Source organism: Theropithecus gelada, chromosome 3 (genome assembly GCF_003255815.1).
Source record: "Theropithecus gelada isolate Dixy chromosome 3, Tgel_1.0, whole genome shotgun sequence".
NCBI classification, from domain to species: domain Eukaryota; kingdom Metazoa; phylum Chordata; class Mammalia; order Primates; family Cercopithecidae; genus Theropithecus; species Theropithecus gelada.
The window spans coordinates 69,127,864-69,154,955 of NC_037670.1; the positions used below are offsets into that span (position 1 = coordinate 69,127,864).

A 27,092-nucleotide genomic window follows, 5' to 3' on the forward strand; every position below is an offset into this window, starting at 1 on the left:
GGGAGCCCACAGTGCCAGTGTAGCCAGGAGGAGACATCTGAAATGGGGTTAAGTTTTAAAGGCATAAAGATGATATCACAGAAATCCTGGAGGCAGAAACTCTTGGTAAGAGCGTCTGTATTCCAGACAGACAGAGTGTACATTACCTTTCTGCTCAGCCAGCTCCCACAGTTCCTGAGCGGCCGCCAACGACAGTGTCATGGGGTATTCCACAAGGACGTGCTTGCCAGCATTAAGGAACTGCCTTTGGTACACGAGACAAATACAGAGAAAGAACACTTCGAATAAGCTTCACTAAAATGCTCTGCATAATAGAGAACAGAATGTTATAAAGGCATGAGAGTTTCTGTGGGTGAATGTGTCATGACTGGGGGTAGGAGTCAGTGCCACGGGACATGGAGGAAGAACTATATCACACATTGTTTTCTCCTATCCTGTAACAGAACGACTTTCTAGTTACGTGTTAATTTGAACATTCAACCATTCATTTATTCAACTAAGTACTATTTACCAATTACTCTGGAGGAGAAATAAAGACACATTAACAAATAAATTTCCTATTACCACATGGTAGCTATAAAGGCTACAAAACCCACAGCAGCTAGCTTTGCCTGAGGCAGTCTGAAAAGATTTCACTAAGGACCTGTGAATTGGGTCTCAAAGTATGAGCAGACATTTTCCAGGTGCAACATGATGAGTATATTTCACTGTGAGCACCGTATGTTGCGGCTTGGGCATTTGTGGGGCTTTGTTCAAATGACAAATTTCAGTGTGGCAGGGGAGTGGGCTACAGACCGTGGAAGATAATAATGTCAGAAAAGTAGCTGGGAGCCTGACCATGAAGGACCTAGAATTCTGTGCTCAGCAGTTCAGATTTCATTCTGTGGATACCAGGGTATAAATATTTATAAGCATGGGACTTATGACAGAATCACTTTTCTTAACGAAATACACTCTAGTGCCAGAAAAGGTTAAGGAAAGCCAAGGAAAGGTATTTTTGTCCACTCTAGAGCTAGACTGATAAAGAGGAAGCATCCTACCCGTGGGAACAGCATGGTGGCAGCAGCTGTAAGAACCTAGAAGGAAGCTAGACTGAGGAAGGCAGCTGGCACTTCCCTGTTAGCTGCCAGGTCCTGAGGGTTAAAGGAACTCTCACTGTTATTTTATGACATTGAAAGTACAAAGGAGAAAACGTTGGAAGCTGATCCAAACTGAGAAAGGAGTATAATTCGCCAAGGATGCTGGCTCCACATCCTAAACTGTCTGGTGAGAAGAAGGAGGCCACTACTGTTAAAAACTACTCTCGATGGATTTTTACAGAAAAATAAAACACTTTAATTCTGAATGTTTCTAATGTTTCAAATTACACATACTAAATACTAATTTTACTATTTTTTCATTTCCTTATATATTTAGACCCAACAATAAGAATTTCTTAATGTTTTGACATTTCTGTGATTGGTCACAGAGCAACTGTAATTTTCTCATTGACTCTTCTGACACTTTTGCAGGGTGTTTTAGCTTGCTTGCTCATTTTTCCAGTACTGCACTGCTGTGTAAGGCAAGGACTGCCTGTGTGGAAAACCCACCTGATGTAGTCCTCATGGCTGGAGCTCTCACTGCAGATATAGGCAGCCTCCACCTCTTGGCTGGAAAGAGCATCCTCCAAAGAAATCTGCTGGACTCCATCAATGCTCCCAAGCTCCCTTCTATTTCAGAGTAACAGAGAAATGGAACTCAATGGTAGACAGAAGAAAGGAGCACCATCCTTCTCCCCTCCTCCCAACAAGGTCCTGGTGACCCGCTGCCAGAAATGAAGAAATGAGTTTCTTCTCTCCCACTTCCAGGTTGTTTTCCACTGTGGAGTGAGAAAAACAGCCTCAGGGTTCAAGTCAGGGGATCTGGCAACCGAGTGCCAACAGTACCATTCACAGCTTGTATGACCTCAGAGAGTCTTGAATTACTTCATCTCTAAAACAAAAGAAACAGCTGGGCGCAGTGGCTCAAGCCTGTAATCCCAGCACTTTGGGAGGCTGAGGCGGGTGGATCACTTGAGGTCAGGAGTTCAAGACCAGCCTGGCCAACATGGTGAAACCCTGTCTCTACAAAAAATACAAAAGTTAGCCAAGCGTGGTGGCGAATGCCTGTAATCCCAGCTACTTGGGAGACTGAGGCAGGAGAATCACTTGAATCCGGGAGATGGAGGTTGCAGTGAGCTGAGATTGCACCACAGCACTCCAGCCTGGGTGACAGAGCAAGACTCCTCAAAAATAATATAAGATAAAAATAAAAGGAACAATCTACTTTTATCTCATGAGAAGTGATCTCTATGGTCACTTCCAGTTCCAAGCACGTGGCCAAACATTGTGACTACCAAACCTAATCCAAATCCAATACACTAACACATTTAGGGTGAAAACTGGCATGCAACTTCAAGCTCCTTTATAGCTAAGCTAACGAAGCCCAGTAGTATGTACGCATACGTGTGTGTGTGTGTGTGTCTGTGTATGTGTGTGTCTTCCTCCCTCTGGCAGACTGAGCTCATTGGAAGGTAAGGAATTCGTTCTCCACGATTTCTCCTACAGTGCCTAGCACATAATAGGCAGTGATAGCCTTGACTAACCAGGAGCAGAGGCAGGAGGGCAACCCAAGGCCTTCTGACTCTTCTAGAGCATGGGGGAGCTGCAGTGTTCTAAGAGCCAAAGCCCCAGCAGTCCATACATCGCCCAGTGCAGTGGCTGGGGCAGGAGAGTAGCCCTCTAAGGGTGGCAGTCATGGGAGAATGTGGGACAGCCAGCAAGCAGCAGGCCCTCAGCCAGCTCAGAGCTCCAGCTGAGCTGCAGCAGGCAGAAAGCATTTGGGGAAATTTAGTTCCCAAAAAGTATTATGCTAGGTTTCTTCTAATGGGGCCACCCAAACTAAATTGCTCAATTTCAGCAATACTTATTGTTTGCCTATTATGTACTAGGCGCTGTAGGAGAAATCATGGAGAACAAATGAAAATCCTTGCCTTTCAATGAGCTCAGTCTGCTAGAGGAAGACACACACACACACACACACACACACACACACACACACGTGTACATACCGCCACCACAAGACTACCAGGAGAAGTGTGGTGCTTGGAAGTAGGAGGTGGAGACTCAGGGAGGGAAAGGAATACACCAGAAAAGGCTTCCTGGGGAGGTGGTAGAACTTGGCAGGTAGGTCGGGGGGAAGGGTATGTGAAGAGGGAAACTGTGTGAGTACTGGCAGGGCTGTCATGCAGCGGTGTGACCTGGCCATCCTCCCACACAACCTGGGTAGTGTACCTGTTCCCACTGAGCTGATCTGGAAGCCAACTGGCAGAGGACTGGGGCTTAAGGGAAAAGGAGAGGTCCCACTTCAGCCTTGAACCCAGGTGCCGTGCATGGTTCCAGCTCCAGACAGGGGTGTGATGGGGTTACTGTGCTGCCTGATCTTAACTTTGCTCTCCCATTTGTGTGCAGCTCCCTTGGAATCTCATGGGGAGGAGAAGGCTGGCCAAGCGCAAATTCTAGCACTCCTAGGTCTCCCTGGTGCCCCAAAGCCCATTTTAAATCCTTAAAAGTGGGGCCACGTTTTGAGACAGGCAGGAAGAGGATGGCCCCATGAACGAAAACATGAAAAAACTTCTGCATGGACCATCACAATCGTTACTTATGCTTTGTGTAAATATTTATCTGATGTCTCTAAAGCACTAGAAAAAGAGTTGCCTAACTTGTTCACTGCCATGTCTCCAGGCCCAGCCCAGTGCCTGCACCTAGTCCACAATTAAAATGGATAAATGATGTTACACAGGATTAGTCTGATGCTGGTATCTAGTTCACGATTAATATTGACAAATGATGTTATACAGGATTAGTCTGGTGAGTGGTGTGTGTGTGTGTGTGTGTGTGTATGTGTGTATAGGGGTAAGCGGAAGAGCTGAGCATGGGGCAGGGAAGAAGAAACAAAGTGGTAAGTTTGATTCTGACTGGAGATAAATGAATCCTTAAAGAAAAGTGGAAGGCTGGGTGTGGTGGCTCATGCCTGTAATCTCAGCACTTTGGGAGGCTGAGGCAGGAGGAACACTTGACCCCAGGAGTTTGAGACCAGTCTAGGCAACATAGGGAGAAACTGTCTCTACAAAAAAAAAAAAAAATTAGTCAGGCATGGTGGTGTGTGTCTGTAGTCCCAGCTACTCAGGAGGCTGAGGCAGGAGGATCACTTGAGCCCAGAAGGTCAAGACTGCAGTGAGCTGTGATTGCACCATTGCACTGCAGCTTGGGTGACAGAGTGAGACCCTGTCTCAAAAGAAAAAAAAAAAAAAAAAAAAGTGAGGCTCAAAATTACCAATGGGAAAAGAACACATGATGTTTAAAAGATGGGCTTTGGAAACAGACTTCTGTTCAACTTCAGTTCTTAGACTTTCCAGCTGTGTGACCTCAGGCAGATTACTTAACCTTTCCATGGTTCAGCCTCCTTATCTGTAAACTGGGGGGTTGATAACACTACCTAGAAGGAAATATCACATGTAGAGCCCAGAACCACCTAGGATGGCTGTCATGATGACTATGTCAGGATTCCCTGGTGCACACTGAAAGCCTTTCAGGCCAAAGCCCCATACATATGTTGGCTGTGCCCCTTCTCTAACTGTCAGCCTTGAGCTCACCCTCCTGCCTCTGTCTTTCAGTCTCCCCAGGCCAACCTACTGTGCATCCCAGCTGCAGGCCCAGCAAGCTTCAGTTCCTAGACCCATCCCAACCTGAGATCTCGTGGGGCTGACCCTAAACACTAAACACTATTCTCGGTCAGGAGATGGCTCTCCCTGCCCTGGGTCTGAAAAATCTCCATGTCCTGCGGCTAATCTGCCTCACTGGGCTTTCCACAAATTGTGAAGCACAAGGACAGTGTGAGCCACCTGGACACAAAGCCAATCAGGTTCAGGAATGCTGAGGAAGGGTGTGGATTCCGCAAGTCCCTCATCCGCACGGAGCCGGCTCTGCCAACACCAACCACCACCACGCCAAACTTCCTCTCGGGCTGAAACACAAGGGACCAAGGTGGAGTTTGAAAACACTGCAGCCATTGAGCAGAGAACAACAAAATAAAGGAGCCAGCAGGGTCCCGACCAGCAAGTTGGAAGCCAGCCCAGAACACAGAGGAAGCCACGGCATCAGGATGGGATGAGACAGTCCCCAAAATGGTGGCTTGGAGAGAAGTCAGTCCTGCCAAAACCTGTTCCTGAAGGTGCTCCACCATGTCTTTAGGTTGAAAACCTTCCGAGCACCCACAGAAAGTGTTCCCCCAATTTGGCTCTCCACTTCTACTGCCCCATCTCCAATAATGAAGGAGCTTTCCTCATTAAGCCAGACCTAGCCCATGGCCTGGTACTTCTGCCCTCCCTGGGTCCCTCTTCCAGTAGACACGTGAATCTGATACTGCTGGGAGTCATTCAGAGGGCACAGCTTCTTCATCAGATGCTGGCAGAGGAGGCAAATGGGCAAACCATGATTGGTCACCTTACTCAGCTTGGGAACCACAGGCTTTTACTCTTCACTACAGCCTTCTGAGTTCCACATTTAAGATACTGCGGTATCTTAAATATTATTTAAATACACTGCTGGAGGCTGTATGTGAGCAGTATTACAGTGAAAAATCAAACCGACTTTTAAGTTATACAGCAACTCAGTATAATAAAAACTGATAAAAATTATCTCCATGCACTGGGCGTGGTGGCTTACGCCTGTAATCCAGCACTTTGGGAGGCCGAGGCAGGTGGATCACTTGAGGTCAGGAGTTCGAGACCGGCCTGGCCAACATGGAGAAACCTCGTCTCTACTAAAAATACAAAAATTAGCAGAATGTAGTGGCAGGTGCCTGTAATCCCAGCTACTTGGGATGCTGAGGCAGGAGAATTGCTTGAACCTGGGAGGCAGAGATTGCAGTGACCCAAGATTGTGCCACTGCACTCCAGCCTGGGTGACAGAGCAAGACTCTATCTCAAAAAAAAAAAAAAAAAAAAATTATCTGCATGCATTCCTTAAACTCACTTCTTGGATGCCTTGGAGCATAGAAACATGAATCTCATCTCAGATTTGCCCCTTTTCTTCACCTTTGTACCCAGTTGTCACCATTTCCCACTGACTCTGCCCCTCTTCCTGTGTCCACTGCTCTTGTCTTCTTCCAGGATTTCTTCCAAATGTTTGGGGATTTGCCAAATGTTTTCCTATTATTGATTTCTCATTTAATCCCACTGTGGTTAGAGAACATTCTTTAAATGATTTGAATCCTTTTAGATTTATTGAGAGATTTTATGATCCTTGATGTGGTCTGTCTTGGTTAATGTTCTGGGCACATTTGAAAAGAATTTGTATGCTACTATTGTTGGGTGGAGTGTTGTATAAGTCTGTTAGATCAAGTTGGTTGATTGTGTTGTTTAGTTCTTCCGTATCCTTCCTCATTTTCTGTCTCCTTGCTCTAGCAATTATTGAGGGTATTGAAATCTCTGAATATAATTGTATATAACTGTGTATTTCTCCTTTCAGTTCTATCAGTTTTGACCCACATATTTCAAAACTCCGTTATTAGATACATACATGTTTAGGATGGTTATGTCTTTTTTATTAATTGACCCCTTTATCTTTCTAAAATGACCGTTTTTATTCCTAGTAATATTTTTTGCCCTATAATTTATTTTGTCTGATATTAACAAACCATTCCCAATTTCTGTTGATCAGTGTTAGCATAATACATTTTTTCCCCAACCTTTCACATTTAATCTATATGTGTTTTCATATCTATAGTTTCTTGTAGGCAGCACATAGTTAGGTCTTACTTTTTTTTTTTTTACTCAATCTAACAATCTCTGCCTTTTAGTTGAAATGTTTAGACAATTTACATTGTGATTACTGATATGGTTGGGTTTCCATCCAAATTCTATAGAAATCTTGCTATTTGTTCAATCTGTTCTTTTCCCCCTCTTTTCCTGCCTTATTTTGGATTAATTAGAATATTTATTATGATTCCATTTTATCCCATTCGTTGGCTATTAGCTGTAACTTTTTCAGAAGTTAAGGGTATTATATTATATATTTTACTTACCACAGTCTACTTTAAAATAATATTATGTGCTATTCCACATATACTATAAAGAACCTGACAACAGCACACTTCCATTTCTTTTCTCCTAGACCTCGTACTGTTGCTATATAATTCAATATTGAAGCGAGAGATTCTCCAGAGCTTGCCCAGAAGCCAAGATGTCTGGAAAGGATCTCAGCCTCTCTCAGCCTGCAGCTTGGGAAGAGTGATTCACAGAGCCTGATTGCCCATTGCTGCTAATCCGCACACCGGCCTTGGCTCACACATCTGACTGGAACTGTCTCCTATGAGTAACTGCCTCTCTTTATTCAGCCTTGCAAGTTTCCTGGGAGTGCTTCTAACAAGCGGACTTCACACATAAAAGGGGACTCTGGGAGACCTAGTTCCTGGCTTCTCTTCTGGAAGTCAGGGAAGAGCACAGGAAGGAGTGGCCACAGTGCCCAACTGACAATTGACAATTTCACCAAGTAAGTCCTTTTTGCGTTACAAGTCTAGTTTTTTTCTTATTTTTTTTCCCCGTAATTTCTAATTACCAAAAAGCAGTAAGACAGCCTCTGGAGAAATCTGTATAGTCAAAACACATATTCATGATAAAATATTAACATCTGTTTCCCTTTCAATCAAGAAAAGAAGACTAGCAATCCCCTTATTAGGTTAAATATTTATGGCATTCTTAAGGTTACCAAATTACTACATTCCAGATAATAACCAGGATATGCTTCTACCAGCTTAAAAAAAAAAGCCACAAGGTTAAGAAACAGCTCTATTATCTATAAATAAGCCAAACTGCTTTTTAAGATTTCATTAGTTAATGATACACACAAACTTGCATACAAAACCTGGCTTGCAGTGTGTCACGCTAAATTATAAACTGCTATTATTGCCTTGCAAAACTGACACACAGGGACAAGATATGGGTGAAAGGCCAGGTGCAGGGGCTCATGTCTGTAAACCCAGCACTCCAGGAGGCTGAGGTGGGTGGATCACTTGAGGTCAGGAGTTCCAGACTTGCCTGACTAACATAGTGAAACCCTGCCTCTACTAAAAATACAAAATAATAGCCAGGTATGGTGGTGGCGGGCACCTGTAACCCCAGCTACTTGGTAGCCTGAGGCAGGAGAATCACTTAAACTGGGGAGGCAGGGGTTGTGGTGAGCCAACATTGCGCCACTGCACTCCAGCCTGGGTGACAGAGCAACACTTCATCTCAAAAAACAAAAAAAAAAAACAAAAAAAAAAGATATGAGGGAAAACACTGGTATCTTAATAGTCAGGCTCCTCTTAGGGAAAGAGCTTTATTTTTGAGAAAAATCACTTGTTAGGACTTTTAATGTGAGCCTCTTCATTTTACGTGAGGGATCCTGAAGGTGCGTTCTGAAGGGAAACTGCAAATCAGAGATGGCTAGACCACTCTGTAGTAGCAACTAAAACTTTGGGGCTAGGAACCAGTAGGAGGCAGAGGAAAGGGGAAAGCGCATGCAGGTTAGCAAAAGGCTGAAATCTGCAGAGAAGGGAGCCAGTGAGAAATGCCCAGAAGAGGAGGGAGCAATGGACTTCTAGAAACCAGGACATCTACAATTCCATTTTCAGTTGTCTGCTGTGCTCTGCTATCCTGAACCTTTGGGAAGATGCCACTACAAACAGCCCCATAGAGGTGGTATTTAAGGAATGAAGAACAGGAGCAGTTTTGAGACAGCAGAAAATGACACATAAGCACAGCAAAGTGACTAAAAAACTCACTCAGGTCCAAATCACAGTCACAGAATGAACTTGCGCCCCACCCTTGGACTCAAGAGAAGCTGGTGTTTGGCACTCCAGACACAAAAATGGAGTTCATAGAACGTTGGGAATGTGCTCTGCCAACTTAGAAAAAAAAATTTTTTTGAGATAAAGAGGGTAGAAGAAAAATGTAGAAACTGTAGAAAAACTTCAAGGTGTGAGGCATGAGGGCAGGTGCTGAAAAGGTGGAAGGAGAGTACAGGCAGTCAGACAGAACAAGCTAGTCATTTTCATCCACTATTTGCAAGAATTAAAAAGAAGTTTGACAACTCATTGGTTGGCCTGGGAAAACAGGCATGTTCATATGTTGCAGGAGGGAGAGAAAAACCTAATTTATGGAGAGCAACTTGGAAATACTCACTACAAATTAAAATGCAAATGCCCTTTGCTCTGGTAAATCCAACTGTAAGAACGTGTCCTACAGAGCTACACAAGTCAAGTGACTTAGGCTTACTGCAGCCTTGCTCATAACAAGCAAAAGATGGAAACAGTCTATATGTCATTATAACAGACTGGCTATGAAAGTTATGATAGACTTGTGAAATAGAGTATTACACGGCTATAAAAAAAAATAACAAGGAAGCCCTTTATGTATTGAAAGGGACTGGTCTCCAAGATAGATTATCAGGTGAAAGAAGCAAAGGACAGGCTAGTGTGCACTGTATGCTACAGTCTGTGTAGTAACAGGAGGGGTAGCAGCCAAAGAGAAAACATACTGTCTATGTTTAGGATCTCTTTGAAAGGACAGCCCAGAAACCTGTAATGCTGAAACTGGCGACACGCTTGCTGGGAACATGAAAAACAGAGTGGCTGGGAAACAGGGATAGGAGGGAAGAGGGCTTCTCATAGAAAATCTTTTTCTCTTTTTTTCTTCTTTAAAGTTTAGAATCACACAAATATATTCATTATCTAAAATATAAACAACCCCTGAAAACAGACATAAATATCAGAGGGTTGCTCCAAGAAGGTGAGAACTCTGCAGTGTACAGCGCCTTGGCTCACTCCTACCTCCCTTCCTGGGGCTCCCTCTACAGTGCTCAGCATCCTCTGCTGCCCCTGTCCCTGCCCTGCCCCATCCAATGACCCCAAGTGCTCCTGGCCCTGCTGCAATTGGTTTTCACTCCCATGCTTCCCTGCTTCACCATGGGTCATCCAAGACCTTCTCGTCACCACATTCAAGGGCTCTTCCTCAGCCACATGCTCCTGGACTTTAGACATGGACAACCCTTACCTGGACCTTCTTCAAACTCACTCCTTCCTTTCTTCTCTCACCTCATGCCACCAAGGTTTTCTTTTCACATTTCACTTTCTTTCTTCATTTTGCCCAAGAGGTGTATATTTCCCAAAGCTCAATCCTCATCCCTCTATTCTTCTCTCTCCCCCATATCCCCAGAGTATGGGGGTCCCTCATTCTCAGGGTTTCCATGACCACCTCTATGTCAAAGACCACAAGCATCCTGAGCTGTGGGCCATCCTCTCTTCCAAGCCACATTCCCAAGACATTTCAACCTGGTTGTCCCACTGTGCTCTGGATCTTCATGCTCTGTGCTAAACTCCAATTATCCACCCTTCCTGACGGGCTGTCCTCTGAACTTGTGGGCAAAAGCCAGTAGCTCTAGGAATCCTGGCAGCACCCAGTTTGTTTTTTTTTTTTTTGAGACGGAGTCTTGCTCTGTCACCCAGGCTGGAGTGCAGTGGTGCAATCTTGGCTCACTGCAAACTCCGCTTCCCGGGTTCACGCCATTCTCCTGCCTCAGCCTCCTGAGTAGCTGGGACTACAGGTGCCCGCACCACGCCCGGCTGATTTTTTTTGTATTTTTTAGTAGAGACGGGGTTTCACCATGTTAGCCAGGATGGTCTCGATCTCCTGACCTCATGATCTGCCTGCCTTGGCCTCTCAAAGTGCTGGGATTACAGGCATGAGCCACCACGCTCGGCCAACACCCAGTTTTAAATGCTTGGAGTGATTCCTGCATTTAACAAACATCCTGAGATCAAAGGCTGACTGTGGCCAATGGTCCTTCTGTGCTTTCTCCCTCCAGCCAGTCTCCAGGCCACAACAAGTTTTGCTTGAAAATTTCTGTCATATGATTTCCTTCCTCTACATTTTCACTGACCCTCCCAAGCTGTGGATTGCATTAGATTACTTAACAGTCTCTGAATCATCCTATCATTTAGGCAACAGACATTTAGTGAAGATAAGCTATGCATGACGCATCAAGCCACATGCCGTGGGGATGCTAAGATGAGCGAGGAACCCCGACAGCTACAGTCAAAGCGGGAGGGGAAGGTAACAAAAGAAAAGACACATAAATTTAGCGCAATGGAAATTCATAAGAGGGAGGTATGACTTCCCGAGAGAGGACTCTGAGAAAACTGTTTGTGCAGTACAAAGGACATTTGAACTGGATGGACGGGATTAGCTGGATACAGACAAGAACAAAGGCATTAATGGGTCAAAAGCATTGGGGCTTAGATCTCCATTATGCCCCTTAACCCCCTGTGACTTAGAGCAATTGACTTCTGGGCTGCTGTGTAGCAGATTAACTATATATGTTGAACATGCAGAAAAATGAAGAATGAGATATAAACGATATAAAATGCAATTACATACATTAAAAGTATATCAGGCTGGGCATCGTGGCTCATGCCTGTAATCCCAGCACTTTGGGAGGTCGAGACAGGTAGGTCACTTGAAGTCAGGAGTTCAAGACCAGCCCGGCCAACATGGCAAAACTCTGTCTCTACTAAAAAAAACAAAAATTAGGTGGCGCGGTGGCCCACTCCTGTAATCCCAGCTACTCAGGAGGCTGAGGCTGAAGAATTGCTTGAAACGGGAGGTGGAGGTTGCAGTGAGCTGGGATCACACCACTGCACTCTAGCCTGGGCGACAAGGGTAAGACTGTTTCAGGAAAAAAAAAAAAAGTATATCACACAGGAGGTGATATATGTTGCCAGGGGTCAGTAGCAAGGGGAGGTTGTGCCTATAAAGGGGCAACACAAGGGAATGTTTTGGGGTGAGGTTCTGCATCCTGACATCCTGGGGTGATGGTTATGCATGTGTTTTAATGGGTAAACCTGTACACCAAAAAAAAAAAAGAGGCAATTTTACTGCATATAAATGTTTTTGTTTGTTTGTTTGTTTGTTGAGGCAGTCTTGCTCTGTAGCCCAGGCTGGAGTGCAATGGCACGATCTTGGCTCATTGCAACCTCTGCCTCCTGGGTTGAAGTGATTCTCCTGCCTCAGCCTCCCGAGTAACTGGGATTATAGGCATGTGCCACCACGCCTAATTTTTGTATTTTTAGTAGAGATGGGGTTTTGCCATGTTGGCCAGGCTGGTCTCAAACTCCTGACCTCAGGTGATCCGCCTGCCTCAGCCTTCCAAGGTGCTGGGATTATAGGCATGAGCCACAGCACCCAGCTTACTGTATATAAATTTAGAAGGTATTTGCACAAAAACAAAATTTTTCATGAACATACATAAATAAAAAAGGAAAAACACTTAATTCATTAGAATAGTTGTCTTTGGCAGAGTGAGAATGGGGATGGAGAAAAAAGGAATAAAAAATAAGTAAGTCTGAGAGCAGAGCCTTGCACAGCACAACAGAGGCAATGTGTCAGGAACTGGGCGTGTAGACCATCCCTGTGCCTGAGGTCTCTTCCCCCTGCCTTCTAAAAGGGAGAGGGAATGACCTAGAGGAGGGTGAGGAAAGCAAAGGAGAAGAAAAGAATTAGTGAGGAAGTGATGAGGAGGCAGGAAGTAGGGTAAGGAAGGGACAGACTGGAAAGTTATGGTGGTCCCAATTAGTGGTAAGTTCCATGAGCATGAGTACCACACTTACATTTTTACCATTACAGACATCAAGCCAGGTCTAGAGACTGGCACAGTGTGGTGTCACATAAATTTTGGTGACTACATCAAGGCAATAACAGGATTTACAGCCTTGGTCACTGGCTGCTGGCGTGTGGGAACAGTGAGGGGACTGGAGCGCCAGGCCGATGGATGGCCCTTCGAGGAGGAGCAGATTTGGGGCAAGTGAAAGCAGCAAGTCCAGCCTGAGTTATAACAGGCTTGGGGTCCCTGTGGCAGCTCTGACTGAGATGAGTGACAGGCTGCTGGACGTCCATGTCTGGAGCTGAGGAGGTACCTGTGTGAACAGATCCATCTGGGACTTTCCCAAACACACAACTGACAAGAAAAGCTGTGGGAGCAGATGAGCTCCCAGGGCAGCAGGCAGGGTGCTGGGAAACAGACTCCCAAGGAGTAGGGAGAAGAGGAGCCTAAGAGAGACTCTGAGAAGTGGTCTGAGAAACAGGAAGAAACCTTGGGGTATCAAGGGGACATTTCAAGAAAAGTGTGGTCAATAGTGTCAAATGCTTAAGGAAAAAGTTTCTGCAAAATTTGGTAATGTGGGGCTCACTGGTACCTTCCCATGAGAAGTAGAGCAGTGAGAACACAGTCAGACTGCAGTGGGACTGGACAGAAAAGAGAAGGAAGAAGGCAGTCTGACACCAAGGGACAGATGTGTAAGGAACAGCCAGGCACAGTGGCTCATGCCTGTAATCCCAGCACTTTGGGAGGCCGAGGCGGGAGGATCACTTGAGGTCAGGAGTTCAAGACCAGCCTGGCTAACATAGTGAAACCCCATCTCTACTAAAAATACAAAAATTACCCAGGTGTGGTGGTGCTCCTGTAATCCCAGCTACTTGGTAGGCTGAAGTGGGAGAATGGCATGAACCCGGGAGGCAGAGGTTGCAGTGAGCAGAGATCACGCCACTGTACTCCAGGCTGGGTGACAGAGTGAGGCTCTATCACAAGAAAAATAAAAAATAAAAAAAAAAAAATATATATATATATGTGTGTGTGTGTGTAAGGAACAGCAAAGGAGGACCCAAGTCTAGGAATGTTCTTACAAGGTTAAGAGGAAAAGCCATCAAAGAGGACAGAAGAGATCACTGATGACTGATGGAACTGCTCCTAGACCAGGGTGTATAAGCTTAATATTAATGCAAAGCTTCCATTGTTTCTTTAGAACTTAAAAGACCCTAAGAATTAGAGCAAGCCACAGGGTGAGCCACAGGGGCCTTCAGATAAGGAGGTCAGAGGCACAAGAAAGTGGTTACCAGAAGTCAGCCCCAAGTGGAGCAGGGCTGGTCGAGATAACGTAATAGGGAGACTTACTTTTGGTTGTTTTCCATTCTGTAGTCTGAGTTTTGCGGTATGAACATGTATCTACATTATTACAAGATACATTTTTATAAAATTTGCAGGGATCATCATTGACCCTGACAAGACTCATTTCAGTATATAATATGGGAAAAGAAACCAGACCGCAACAGGCTGAGAATGACCCAGGGAAGAGAAAATGGAGAAATTAACTGCAGGTATCTTTTTCGAGAAGCTTGCCTTGCAGGGGATGAGAAAGATAGGATAACAGTCACTTGACAAGATGTGAGGTGTTGTTTTGTTCTGAAGAAAGCATTTTGAAATATTGATGAGAAAGAGGTAGTGGGAATTAGGTTAATGATGCAGATGGCAAAGGAGATAACTAAGGAGCCAGCACAAGGTCTGAGCAGGCAGGAGTGTGCAGTTTCAGAGCAGGAGAAGGGTACACCATCACCAGGTGATATGGTTATGCTTTGTGTCCCCACCCAAATCTCGTCTTGAATTGTAATCCCCATAATCCCCGTGTGTCAAGGGAGGAGCCAGGTGGAAGTAACTGAATCACGGGGGCGGTTCCCCCCATGCTGTTCTCATGATAGTGAGTGAGCTCTCACGAGATCTGATGGTTTTATAAGGGGGTCTTCCCCCTTCACTCAGCACTTCTCCTTCCTGCCACCTTGTGAAGAAGGTGCCTTGCTTTCCCTTTGCCTTCCACCATAACTGTTAAGTTTCCTGAGTCCTCCCCAGCCATGCTGAACTGTGAGTCTATTAAACCTCTTTCCTTTTTAAATTACTCATTCTTGGGCAGTTCTTTATAGCAGCATGAAAATGGACCAGGAATGTCTCATACCAGAGAGGGATACATACCCCTTTCTCCTTTCCATACCCAGCCCTGGGGCATGGGGGAAGCTGCTCCAGGATGGGCCTGAGTAGTTGAAGCCAAACACAAAATCCCTGCTCCTCAGACACACTATGGTCCAGGACCTGATTCTGGCCAATAAGACCGAAGGTGGCATTTGATGGGGCTTCAAAAAAAGGCTCCCACTCCCCTGAAGGAGTGGCCGGAAGCCACTTCTTCGTGCTGATGAAAGGGAATGCGAACATGTGTGGCCCCAACTGCCACTGCAGCCATCCTGCTACCACATGGGCACCTGCCCTAGGATGTAACCAACAGCTGGATGGAGAGCAGAGGTGAAAAGCTCCTGGATCCTTGAGGAGGTCACTGAGCCGCAGGATCGACCAGCCCTGAGGCCTGCCCTTCACCTGGACTTCCAGGAAAAAGGCACATTAACTCAGGCTTTCTGGTGTTCACAACTTGGAACTCTCACTGACAAGCATCCCTTGCACTGTGACAGGAGGAATAGGACTAATGGAGAGGCAGGAATGGAGGGAGATGATGTCAGATGGAATGTTTACATTTTCCTCTGTAAAATGAAAAGGGATCCTGATGCTAAGAGTGAGGGGGACCTTCGAGGAGGACAGAGCTTAGGGAGAGGGATGAAACCTGGAGCTGGGGGTTCAGGGCACTGGCAAGGAGCTGCTTAGAGTGACAGGGGGCCTGGCGGGTGGTGCTGAGCACCAGATAAGGACGCTGAGACATCTGCCAGCTGCAAACAGCACAAGGCTGTGCCACTCACCAAAGACCTCCCTCTTGTGGGGACGGCCTCTGTGTTTGCCATGCGGATGGACAGGACAAGTGGGAAAAGCATAGTGGGCATCAGCACAGCAGTGGTTGAAGTGATGAACCCCAAGGTCTAGGCTCCACTTGGAAGGGAGTGAACAGAGGAAGGGGCTGATGGATGAAACAAAAGGAAAAAACAAAGGGATGAGGAGCTAGACATCTCCATGCATCAAATAACTGAAAGTGAGAGCACCAAGGAGACAATGCAGAGAAAGTGTTTCCAGAATAACACAAAGCAGGGATCTGGGCCCAGCAACCCCCATGCCCCACTACTAGCCAGAACTAGGAGTGTTGTTTCAGGATTAGCTGCAGTGGGTAAGTTTGAATGAAGCCAGACAGACACGGATAAGAACTCAGAGGGGCCTAGTTCTTCCTGCGTCACTCAGAACCACGTGCACATCAGTAGACTGGAGGGGAAGTGTTCTCAAGTTTGTGCTGATGTTTCTGAAAGGGAATGGAGACCCTGCAAAGGAGAAATGAAGGACACAGTAAGAAAAGCATCCCTTAAACTGGTCTTTGTAAAGAACTCACCTCTGTATTCATCTTGGTCTCTTCCTTCGGTCACTGTAAAGACAAAAGCAGAGGTTCAGGTCCCTGGTGGCACCTGCCCAAACTCCATGCAAACACTCCCCTTTGCCACACCACACTCCCCCACTGCTTCCTGTCACATCGGTCTCATCTTCCCCAAAAGCCTTCACCACCTGTGCCTTCCAGCAAGGATATCCAGGCCAGTGTCTATTCTGGCCTGGTGACAGCTGACTTCCCTGGGATGTCATACCAGCAATGCTTCCTTAGAGAAGGGCATTTCCAAGCCCAGTTCCATCTCCTACATTGGAAGAGCAGCTGCAATTGGGATGCCTCCATGGGAAGGATGCACTTCCCAAAACTGGTGCTTGAAGAGGACAGCTTTTTATCCGGCTTTTTAAATGGGGACAAGCAAGGCAATAAGAAATATACACTTTTCTTTTCTTCTTAGCTGAGTTTCCAGAGGACTGCAATTTAATATGTTCAAAGAATAGTTCAAGAAGCCACTCCGGACCCTCAGCATTAAGACAAAGGAAGGAGGGGGCAAACAGGTGAGCGGGAAGGAGGGGTGACAAGAGGAGATGAGGGGAGACCACAGAGTAAAGGAAAAGAAAGACAGCAACAGCACGGCTTAATAGGGGTCCTCAACTTTAATGTACCCCTAGGATTCTTGTTGAAAATGTGTATTTCTGGGTTTCACTCTCAGATTCTGATTTGGAAGGCCAAGAGTGGAGGGGAGGCCACGAATCAGCATTTTCACCAAGCATCCAGGTAAATGCACACAGACGGTCAGGAGCCATACCTGGAGAAACACTGGAATGTCAGTAGAACAGAGGCCTGTAAAAATTAACTTTTTCCCTCACTTGTTAGAGCCACTAGAATTGCCACTGTATTTTTAACTAAAACTGGGCAGGCAAGGGCAGGCAAATGGATAACCAGAGGTGATGAAAAATGCACTACAGATGCCTCTCCAGCCCCTCCACCTGCATAGGCAGTCCAGGAAGCCAATGCCGATGACCACTTCTAGCTTGCAGAGGGCCTCTGAAAAGGGAAGACTGTGGCAACCCCTGCCCTTGGACCCAGCACAGCATTTGATCTTATTCTCTTTGGTTAAGCACAGGGATGAGAACCATGAATGACAGTGAAATAACCACCCCCATTCCAAAACAAACAAAACCAAACCTTGGCAACCTTAAGATTACCCGGGGAAGGGTGCGTGGGTGATCGTGTGGGCTATGTGTTGAAAATAGCCTGCTTTTGGGGCTGGACACTGTGGCTTACGCTTGTAATCCCAGCACTTTGGGAGGACGAGGAAGGCAGATCACCTGAGGTCAGGAGTTCTAGGCCAGCCTGGCCAACATGGTGAAACCCTGTCTCTACTAAAAATACAAAAACTTAGCCAGGCGTGATGGCGTATGCCTGTAATCCCACCTACTCGGGAGGCTGAGGCAGAAGAATTGCTTGAACTCGGGAGGTGGAGGCTGCAGTGAGCCAAGATCGAGCCACTGCACTCCCAGCCTGGGCAACAGAGTGAGACTCTGTCTCAAAGAAAAAAAAAAAAAAAGAAAATAGCCTGCTTTCGGCAACTCCCCTCCCTTCTCTCTTACCATTGCTCCTTCCTGCTTTGAGAGCGGGTCTCATGACCCAACCTGGCCAGCACACATGATGCCTTTCCTTTTGCAGTCTGGAGCCTTTTCACATCTCCTGAAACAAATCTGAAAAAGGGAACCTACTAGAAAAAACACTCCAAAAAGCAGAATGTGACAAAGAAAGTGGACTTTCTTCTCAGATCCTGGGGAGGCAATGTAGGTGTGATGTCTCTTTATGCATAAAATATCTCAGAAAGGCCAGGCACAGTAGCTCACGCCTGTAATCCCAGCACTGTGGGAGGCTGAGGTGGGAGGATCACTTGAGCCCAGGAGTCCAAGACCAGCTTGGACAACATAGCAAGACCCTGTCTTTACTTAAAAAATTAGCCAGGCATCATGGCATACGCCTATAGTCCTAGCTACTTGGGAGGCTGAGGCAGGAGGATTGCTTGAGCCCAATAATTTGAGGCTGCAGTGAGCTATGATCATGCCACTGCACTCTAGCCTAAAGTGATAGTGACATGAGTCACTGACATGTCACATGTCATCACCTCTGTCACTCACAGGATGACAGAGACCCTATCTCTTTTTTTGCCCCCAAACTACTTTGTACCCAGATGAGAGACCTTGTCTCATTAAAAAAAAAAAATATATATATATATCTCAGAAGGATAACTAAGACACTGAGAGCTGACCCACAGGCGGTGGGTGGGGTGGGAGCACCAGCACTAAGTGGCGGATGCGTGAAGACACAGCAGCAGAGGGTCCCCAGCAAGCACACTCTGCTCTTCCTCCCCTGCTACCTGGAGGCCCCACAGAGATGCCCTCCCCAACACCCTGCTGTGCTTTACTTCTGTTTTTAAGAACTTTCGTTCAAGTCTCCCTTGGAGCTTGCACATGAGTGACAGAGTCACATAACAGAACACCCAAATGTGAGGAGGATGAGAACAGATGTGAACCTCTCTGGGTCAGCTAGTTCATACACATTAACCCTAATCCTCAGAACCCTGGCAAACAACAACAACAACAACAAAACCAAACTAGTATTAATTCCATTTTACAGATGAAGTGCCTGGAGTTCAGGGAGGGTAAAGCACCCTGCCTCACAGCCAAGGCACTACAGCACTGCCCTGCAGTTTCCAGACTTCCTGGTTCTAGACTCAAACCCCAGGCTCTGCCAGAGGCCTTGACAGGTCCTGTCTTACATTCACCCAGAGAGCTTCCATGCTAAACAGGAGACCTGGTGTCCAGTCCTGTCAGTCCTGAACTACCCAAGCAACTATGACAGTCAAACAGGTCACAGGCTATAGGCTGAATGGCTGGACTTCATCTCTAAGGTCTGCTCCAGCTCTAAATTGCTCTATGGTTTCCAGACAAGGAAATTCAGGTAACTCTTGTAACAGACAGAATTGATACCCTCAGTCATGATCACAGAATGTAAATTATGATTATAGCAAGAAGGCCCTAGCTGACTGACAGATCAAAATGTTTGCCAGAGTGTGGCGGTTAAAATGTGGTCAGGAATACACTCTGACATTATTAGGGGACTAAAAGTGGGTAGCATCTCTGTGGAAGGCAGTGTAGCAATAACTCTTAAAATTCCAATCTGACCTAGCAATTCTACTGCTTCCTATTTCTGTCTCCAGCCCCCAAACTACATTCAGAAGAAACTGCCCTGAGTCTTTTGACCTTGAAGAAATCTCACTACTACTTGCTTTTTCTTTTTTTTTGTAATAAACATATGTATTTATAACTAATTTAACTTTTCCAAATTCTCATTTGCAAATGAGATTTATATAGTTAAAACTGAATATACAAACCAACATATTAGGAGGATCAAAATTTACACTACTCAAACGTGACTCCTTAAGACGGACTTTAACATGTTCTTTCAACTTTATTCAAATCAGATGTCCCCCCTCCAGCATATATCATTTTAAAAAATGAATTTAATGCTATCAAAAGGTGATGTTCACTTTAATCCTGTTTGCCTTCACACCACTGTCGTGAGTCTTCATTCCAGGCCACATACATAAAGAGGGCCAGCACCACATGGCCACCGACCACTGCAACACTAGCAGCATAAAAATATCTGTCCCTATTGGACATCCCAAGGGCGCCTTCAAATATGTAAGATTTAGTTGTGAAATATAACCCAATAGGAACGGTGATCATTAAATCTATGAAGAACAGGAGTGTCTTCAGTGTAGATGCTAATGAGCTTTCTTTTCTGAACTTAGGAGGCTGCAATGCGTTCAGTGCTGCTTTATCCGGGCGCTCCATGGTGTAACTGTGCTGGCACAGGCACTCGGTGGCAGGCTACTTGCTTTTCCTTTCTAATGAGATCTTAAAGGAAAATTTTCCTATAAAAGTGGTCTACAAAACATTACTTATGAACTTTATTGTTTTCCTACATAATCTGGGGAATGCAAAACAAAAGAAAACAAACAAACAAAAGGATGTGGACAGATGCATATGCATGAGAAAGAAGCCTACCTGGAACTCGTACACTGGGCATCAGGGGTGTACCAGCTAGAATAAATGGCATTGCTGTTTATTTGCTTATTTTTCAGGGTCAGAGTTTCGTTCTTTAACCCAGACTGGAAAGAAGTGGCATGCATGATCACAGCTCACTGCAACCTCGAACTCCTGGGTTCAACTGAACCTCCTGCCTCAGCCTCCCAAAGTTCTGAGACTGCAGGCATGAGCCACTGCACCTGGCCACACTGCTGTTTTTAAAGCACATTCAGCTGGGGTACCCCAACTCGTTGCTCACAGAGCTTTGAGTGCCTGGCAGGACTTGCCATGGTCACATAACTGTAAAGGCCAGACAGATCCTTTCTGTGCTGTTTCCCCTTCTGCTTTCAACTCCCCCTTATAAGAAGATGCACTGTCAGGAGAGGCAGCAATCCCAGGCCAAGCGAGATCTGGCTCCACCTTCCAACTCTCTGCCTGCCCATCACACAGCTCCCTCTCCTTTCCTCCCCATCATCTGGCCAGGACTAGTTAAACACTGAACAGAATCCAGGAGGAACTTTATTCTGTATTTTAATATATCTTAAAATATCTAAGACCTAATCCTGTAACAAAAAAGTTTTGGTTTGTTTAGTTTTTCTTTTTTATTTAAATGTCAAAGGTTTAGTATTTAAATGGTCAAACACAGAAACATTCTGTTTTCTAAGTTTTAGTATTATGCTGAGAAATATTTTCCCAAAAGACTTATATTAAATAGATATATTTTTATTTTCTTATAGATTTTTAACTTTTTTTTTTTTTTCTTGAGACAGTTTCACTCTTGTCACCCAAGCTGGAGTGCAATGGTGCGATCTCGGCTCACTGCAACCTGTGCCTCCCAGGTTCAAGCCATTCTCCCATCTCAGCCTCCTGAGTAGCTGGGATTACAGGCGCCCGCCACCACACCACCACGCTAATTTTTATATTTTTAGTAGAAATGGGGTTCCACCATGTTGGCCAGGCTGGTCTGGAACTCCTGACCTCAGGTGACCCACCCACCTGGGCCTCCCAAAAAGGTGGGATTACAGGCATAAGCCACCACGCCTGGTCTTAACTTTTCTTTATTTACATTTTTATTTTTTAATCAAATCTAAACAGTATTTTGGTATATGGCAAGAGATAAGGCTGTAAATTTACATTTCTCCAAATAGTTGTTCCTACGTTATTTATTGAATATTTAATCCTTTCCCCCAGTGACTCCACACTTAAATTTTTATGAATACAGTTATTCTTTTTTTCATTTTTTCTGCTGTGCCACAGACCTCTATTCCCATGGTTATAACATACTGTTTACGTGATTGTGGCTTTACAGTGTTTCAATACCTGGTAATTCAAGTTCTCTCATTAATCTTGTTCAGTATTATTATATATTCTTACTTGCCTAGACCGCCATATTAATTTTAGAACATCTTACCAAGTTAAAAAATTCCACTGGGACTGCGACTATGATTGCCTCAAATTTATACATTAAATTAGGGTGAATTAATAAGCCTTCCCATCCAGAAACATGGTATGCCTTTCTAAGAGTAGCCACTTTAAAAATAAATAAATAGGCCAGGTGTGGAGGCTCATGCCTGTAATCCCAGCACTTTGGGAGGCCGAGGTGGGCAGATCACTTGAGACCAGGAGTTCAAGACGAGCCTGACCAACATGGTGAAATCCTGTCTCTACTAAAATTACAAAAATTAGCAGGGTGTGGTGAACGAGCCTGTAATACCAGCTATTTGGGAAGCTGAGACATGAGAATTGCTTGAACCCGGGACGCAGAGGTTGCAGTGAGCCGTGTTCACGCCACTGCACTCCAGCTTGGATGACAGAGCAAGACTCTGTCTCTAAATAAACAAATAATTTAAAAAGAAGAATCTTGAGTTAGTTCCTGAATTATTGCATAATGACAAATAACAGCTTAGGCTGTAGTGGCTCACTAGGAAGTTGAAAGAAAAAAGTCAACACCTTTGCAGAAACAACTTGCTTGAAGCAATTTAAAGCAGGTTTCTCCTCCCCCCAAATCTACTGCAGCCGGTCTGCAAAACAGTCTTGGTGTTTGAGCCTTTATTTGCTTTGACTCCAAGACACAATGGGCTCAGGTGCACAGAGATGAACTGTCTCTCTAGGGGATGAAGAGCCAGCCTGTGACCCCAGAGAACAGAGTTCTAGAACTGGCTTGGCACCAGGTGATCAAGAGCAGGGCACGGGGTCCCTTGTGCCTTAGTTTCTGTACCTTGAAATAGAAGAGGGGGCAGATGAATTTAGATGACCCTTACGTTCTCTTTCTGTGCTAACATGGTATCACTTTAACCCACTTTACTTCTTTTTTTTGCGGGGGTTGGGGGGTTCTCTTTCGGTTTAACTTTCTTGGTGTCTGGCTTGGTTAACTGAAGGTTTTTAGCTTCTCTTCTGGCTCCACAAGCAAACTAGGTTGAGGCTCAGGTTGCAGCCATTAAGGCCCCAGGCACAAAAGTGCTGTACAGATAGGGCTTCTCCTTGGCACTCTGCCAAAGAGAAGCCACTCTCTTCCCTGCCCCACTTTTTCAGCCCCCATCTGCTCTATGTCCCTTCTGTTCCTCCTCCTCACCACTTCAAAAGCTTCTACCTTTTACTGAAAGTGATCTTAATATAACAGGAGAGAAATGAGATGAGGTCAATGACTTTCATTAAGCCTAGTGTATTTAAACTTGGAAGGGCATAATCATGTTTGAAAAGAGCTGCTTATTAACTCAAATAATTGTAGAACAATGTGCAACTCGACTTCAAAATAGGGTTGAGAGCAGAACTTTCTGGAGTCCCATACAGGTTTTTGGGCACTGACCCCCGCCAGAAGGTCCAGGTCATAACTATGTTCCCTTACTGTTGAAAGATGAGTTCTGCCCAGCCAAGTGCAACAGGAACTGCCTAGACAGGCACAACTCACAAGTGCGGGGGTGGGAGAGGGGTGGGCAGGGGAAGGAATACAAATCTTCCACACAGTCAAAACATGTGTGGGTCTAACTTTTGTTTCTAACATTTTAAAAGCTCAATAATTATGCTTTCAAAGATCTCTAGAGAGAACATCTTTCTTCAGCAGATCAAGATTTTTTACAAGCAAGATTTCACAATGTGTTATCTGCATCCTCAATATTAATTACATAAATAATTTTATTCTTTACACCAATTGTATCATGTTCTTTCACTGTTTTGTTTTCCCTTAGATTTTTTAAGGTGCTCCAAGTTCTCAGATTTCAGGTGAGGAACTTCAAGGTCTTTTCAAAGTCTGAGGTTTTCTGAGTTTATCAAAGAGAAATAGCTAAGTTACAAGAAAAATCATTACGTATAAGTGTGAGTTATATAAAATATTCAACTATTCACTCAGACATCAGTAAATATTCGTTTTAGCACAACAAACAGCACACATGAGTTGAAATAAGGTGGACAGAAAAAAACCTAAAGAAATCCTGTAGCACCTAAAAAAGAGAATGACATGACATCACAGCGTGAAACAGAGCCAGGGGTCAAAAGCAGCAGTGGCCCATGGGTGTGCAGTATGTGCTTTGTTTTTCAAAAACATTTTTTGCCTATTTCCTTTTATTCCCATAATATCCCTAAGAAGTACAGCTCCCCCAACCTTCATTCTGCAGAGGCAGAAAGACATTGGATCCCTTGCTGATGGTGATCCCCAGTGGCCCCTCCAATGGCCTCATCAGGCAGGCTGACTGTACTCTTAGCATCCACCTGGGTTTAGCCAGTGCAGGAGATCGGCAGGCAAGGAACAGAAAGAGAGAGGCTGGGGGTACTTGTGCTCCCCCTGCCCAGTCCCCAGGCTGCTGCTCTGGCAGTGGCTGCATTCTGTGATGGCCACAGCAGCTCTGGACGGGGGTGGCTCCTCCAGCAGTACTCCAGCCCTCTCCTCCCAACTCTGGTCTCCTCCCTACCCCTTCAAACCAGAGTGGGGGTGCCCACTGAAGCTCTTTCCTGTGTGCCTCACCATCACTTGTTGGTTCCTCCAATCCTGCCCACTCTTCTTTAAAAATTCTCCTTAAAATTCCTTTCATTTTTATGCTTTTCACTGTTGGGATCTCAACTGATAAACCTGGTGGTATATCAGTTTGCAGCATCCCTGGCTTTTCCCCACTAGATGCCAGTGGCATATACACTTTTCCCCCCAGCACGTCAATCAGAAATGTCAGTAAGAACTACTGGGTTAAGGGCTGGGTGCGGTGTCTTATGCCTGTAATCCCAGCACTTTGGGAGGCTGCGGCAGGCACGGTACGGATCATAAGGTTAAGAGATCCAGACCATCCTGGACAACGTGGTGAAACCCCATCTCTACTAAAAATACAAAAATTACCTGGACATGGTGGCACGCACCAGTAGTCCCAGATACTCAGGAGGCTGAGGCAGGAGAGTTGCTTGAACCCAGGAGGCAGAGGTTGCAATGAGCTGAGATCGTCCCACTGCACTCCAGCCTGGGTGACAGAGCAAGACTCCATCTCAAAAAAAGAAAACAAAACAAAACAAAAAAACCAAAAAAACCCAAAAAACAACTACTGGGTTAATGGAAATCACTAAATTATTGCTGACAAAGCTCTAGAGTTTCACATTCCAATTTGCACGTGGGAGAGATGCAAAACCTCACAGTAAATTAATAGCACAGCCAGGACTAAACAGCTTCCTTGGCTTACATTATGTTTCCCTTTTGATTTCAGTCTCTCTCCCACATGCAAATTGGAATCTGAAACTCTAGAGCTTTGTCAGCAATAAATTACTGATTTTCATTAACCCAGTAGTTCTCACTGACATTTCTGATTGTTGTACTCGGGGGAAAAGGGTATGTGCCATTGGCATCTAGTAGGGAAAGGCCACGGATGCTTCAAAACATCCTGTGATGCACAGGACACCTTCCTACCCCCACTACACACACACAACAAAGAGTTATCCAGCCCAAAATGTCAACAATGCCAGAGTTGAAAAAGCCTGGATTACTCATCATGCAGAATGAACTACAGCTGTGACCTTCCTCCTCGTTCCAGAAGTATGGGGAAGGATAAGGGAGAGGGTGACCCTCTCAGGTGGGGCCAGCTGCCAGCCTCAGAGGTCTAAGGGTAAAGGTAAAAGCAACTCTTGCCCTGGAGGGAGTTGGATACTTTGGAATCTATCGAGAAAAATATAATAGCTACATGGGACACAAGTCTGGAAATATAGACATCAAAATATTAACAGTAATTATGTCTCTGAGTGGTGAAACTTTTAGTGACTACTTTCTTTTTGCTTATTTATCTAAACTTTTCTATAAAGGTTAGTTAGCATAATTATTCAAAACTCTAAAAAACATTACAAATTATGCCACTTTCACTGACTGCATCCCTCCTAGCCCCAATTCCTTAACGGAACAGACTTTCACAGGGCAATAACATATCAAGGTGCTCTGATAATGAAGCCCACAGAAAATTTTCCCTATAGCTGAGAATCAGGAAAGGTTCTGCTTCCTTCAAGGCCATTAACATTTGGGGGATCAATGAATGAATGAATGAATGAATGAATGAAGTTGCTATGTATGTTTTACTTTCAAATGACAAGAACCATGTAACTGACCAAGTTTACCTTTCTAGAAACAAATTTGGGACTCAACTACAAAAATATAGGCCTGCACTGACCTATAAGGGAGCCACTAGACAGAGTGGCTATTGGAATGTAAACTAACTAAATATAGCACATTTTCATAATCATAGAAAATTCTATTGGATAGCACTGAAACACTTTATTCTTTTTTTCCCTGCAATAGTTTCTTGTACTTATACTTTCTCTCATCTCAATTCCTGGCTATATTTATCTTCTATTTATTTGTTACTATTCTACGTGATTTTGTTGCAAATGACCTTCATTCCTTTGTGGATCAATTTGGGGCACTGTACTTTTGAAATATCAGTGTGTATATATATATCACTGTTTCTGAGAGTTCAACCTTCGTTTCTGACTGTAAGGCAGATCTAGCAGCTCATGTAATGTAGCTAGTTGCTCACAGTTCAAAGACTGAAGAGAGGCCGGGTGAAGTGGCTCACGCCTGTAAATCCCAGCACGTTGGGGAGGCCTAGGTGGGTGGATTACTTGAGGGCAGGAGTTCGGGACCAACCTAGCCAACAAGGCAAAACCCTGTCTCTCCTAAAAATTTTAAAATTAGCTGGTCGTGGTGGTGTGTTCCTGTAATCCCAGCTACAGGAAGCTGAGGAAGGAGAATCACTTGAACCCAGGAGGCGGAGGTTGCAGTGAGCCAAGATGGTGCCACTGCACTCCAGCCTGGGCAACACAGTGAGACTCCGTCTCAAAAAACAAACAAACAAAAAGACTCAAGAGAACACTGTCAGGAACTAAGCTCCCCTGTCACAAAGGCACTACATTCAGTGTTTTTTTTTTTTTTTAATAAACAAAAAGGTATATACATTGTCCATTAATGAAAAGTTTCGACCGGGCGCGGTGGCTCAAGCCTGTAATCCCAGCACTTTGGGAGGCCGAGACGGGCGGATCACGAGGTCAGGAGATCGAGACCATCCTGGCTAACACTGTGAAACCCCATCTCTACTAAAAAATAAAAAAAAAAAAACTAGCCGGGCGAGGTGGCGGGCGCCTGTAGTCCCAGCTACTCGGGAGGCTGAGGCAGGAGAATGGCGTAAACCCGGGAGGCGGAGCTTGCAGTGAGCTGAGATCCGGCCACTGCACTCCAGCCTGGGCGACAGAGCGAGACTCCGTCTCAAAAAAAAAAAA

At 45.1% G+C, this 27,092-nt stretch overlaps 1 protein-coding gene and 1 pseudogene across 3 annotated transcripts in view; both read right to left on the reverse strand.

Moving 5' to 3' along the window:
* BLVRA (biliverdin reductase A) overlaps positions 1–27,092 on the reverse strand; it is a 44,389-nt gene that overhangs the window by 14,980 nt on the left and 2,317 nt on the right. Inside the window, exons 1-5 of one of the 3 annotated variants that reach the window (XM_025380867.1) lie at positions 17,862–17,967; positions 16,261–16,293; positions 4,922–5,043; positions 1,590–1,709; positions 147–244 (exon numbers count right to left, since the gene is read on the reverse strand). In XM_025380867.1, coding sequence (XP_025236652.1) covers positions 147–244; positions 1,590–1,709; positions 4,922–5,043; positions 16,261–16,272 — 352 coding nt within the window. In that variant the 5' untranslated portion in view covers positions 16,273–16,293; positions 17,862–17,967. Of the gene's footprint in view, positions 1–146; positions 245–1,589; positions 1,710–4,921; positions 5,044–16,260; positions 16,294–17,861; positions 17,968–27,092 lie in introns of those variants that run through there. The other 2 variants (XM_025380868.1, XM_025380865.1) reach the window with 2 other exon arrangements.
* Positions 19,711–20,132, reverse strand: LOC112621433 (annotated as a pseudogene).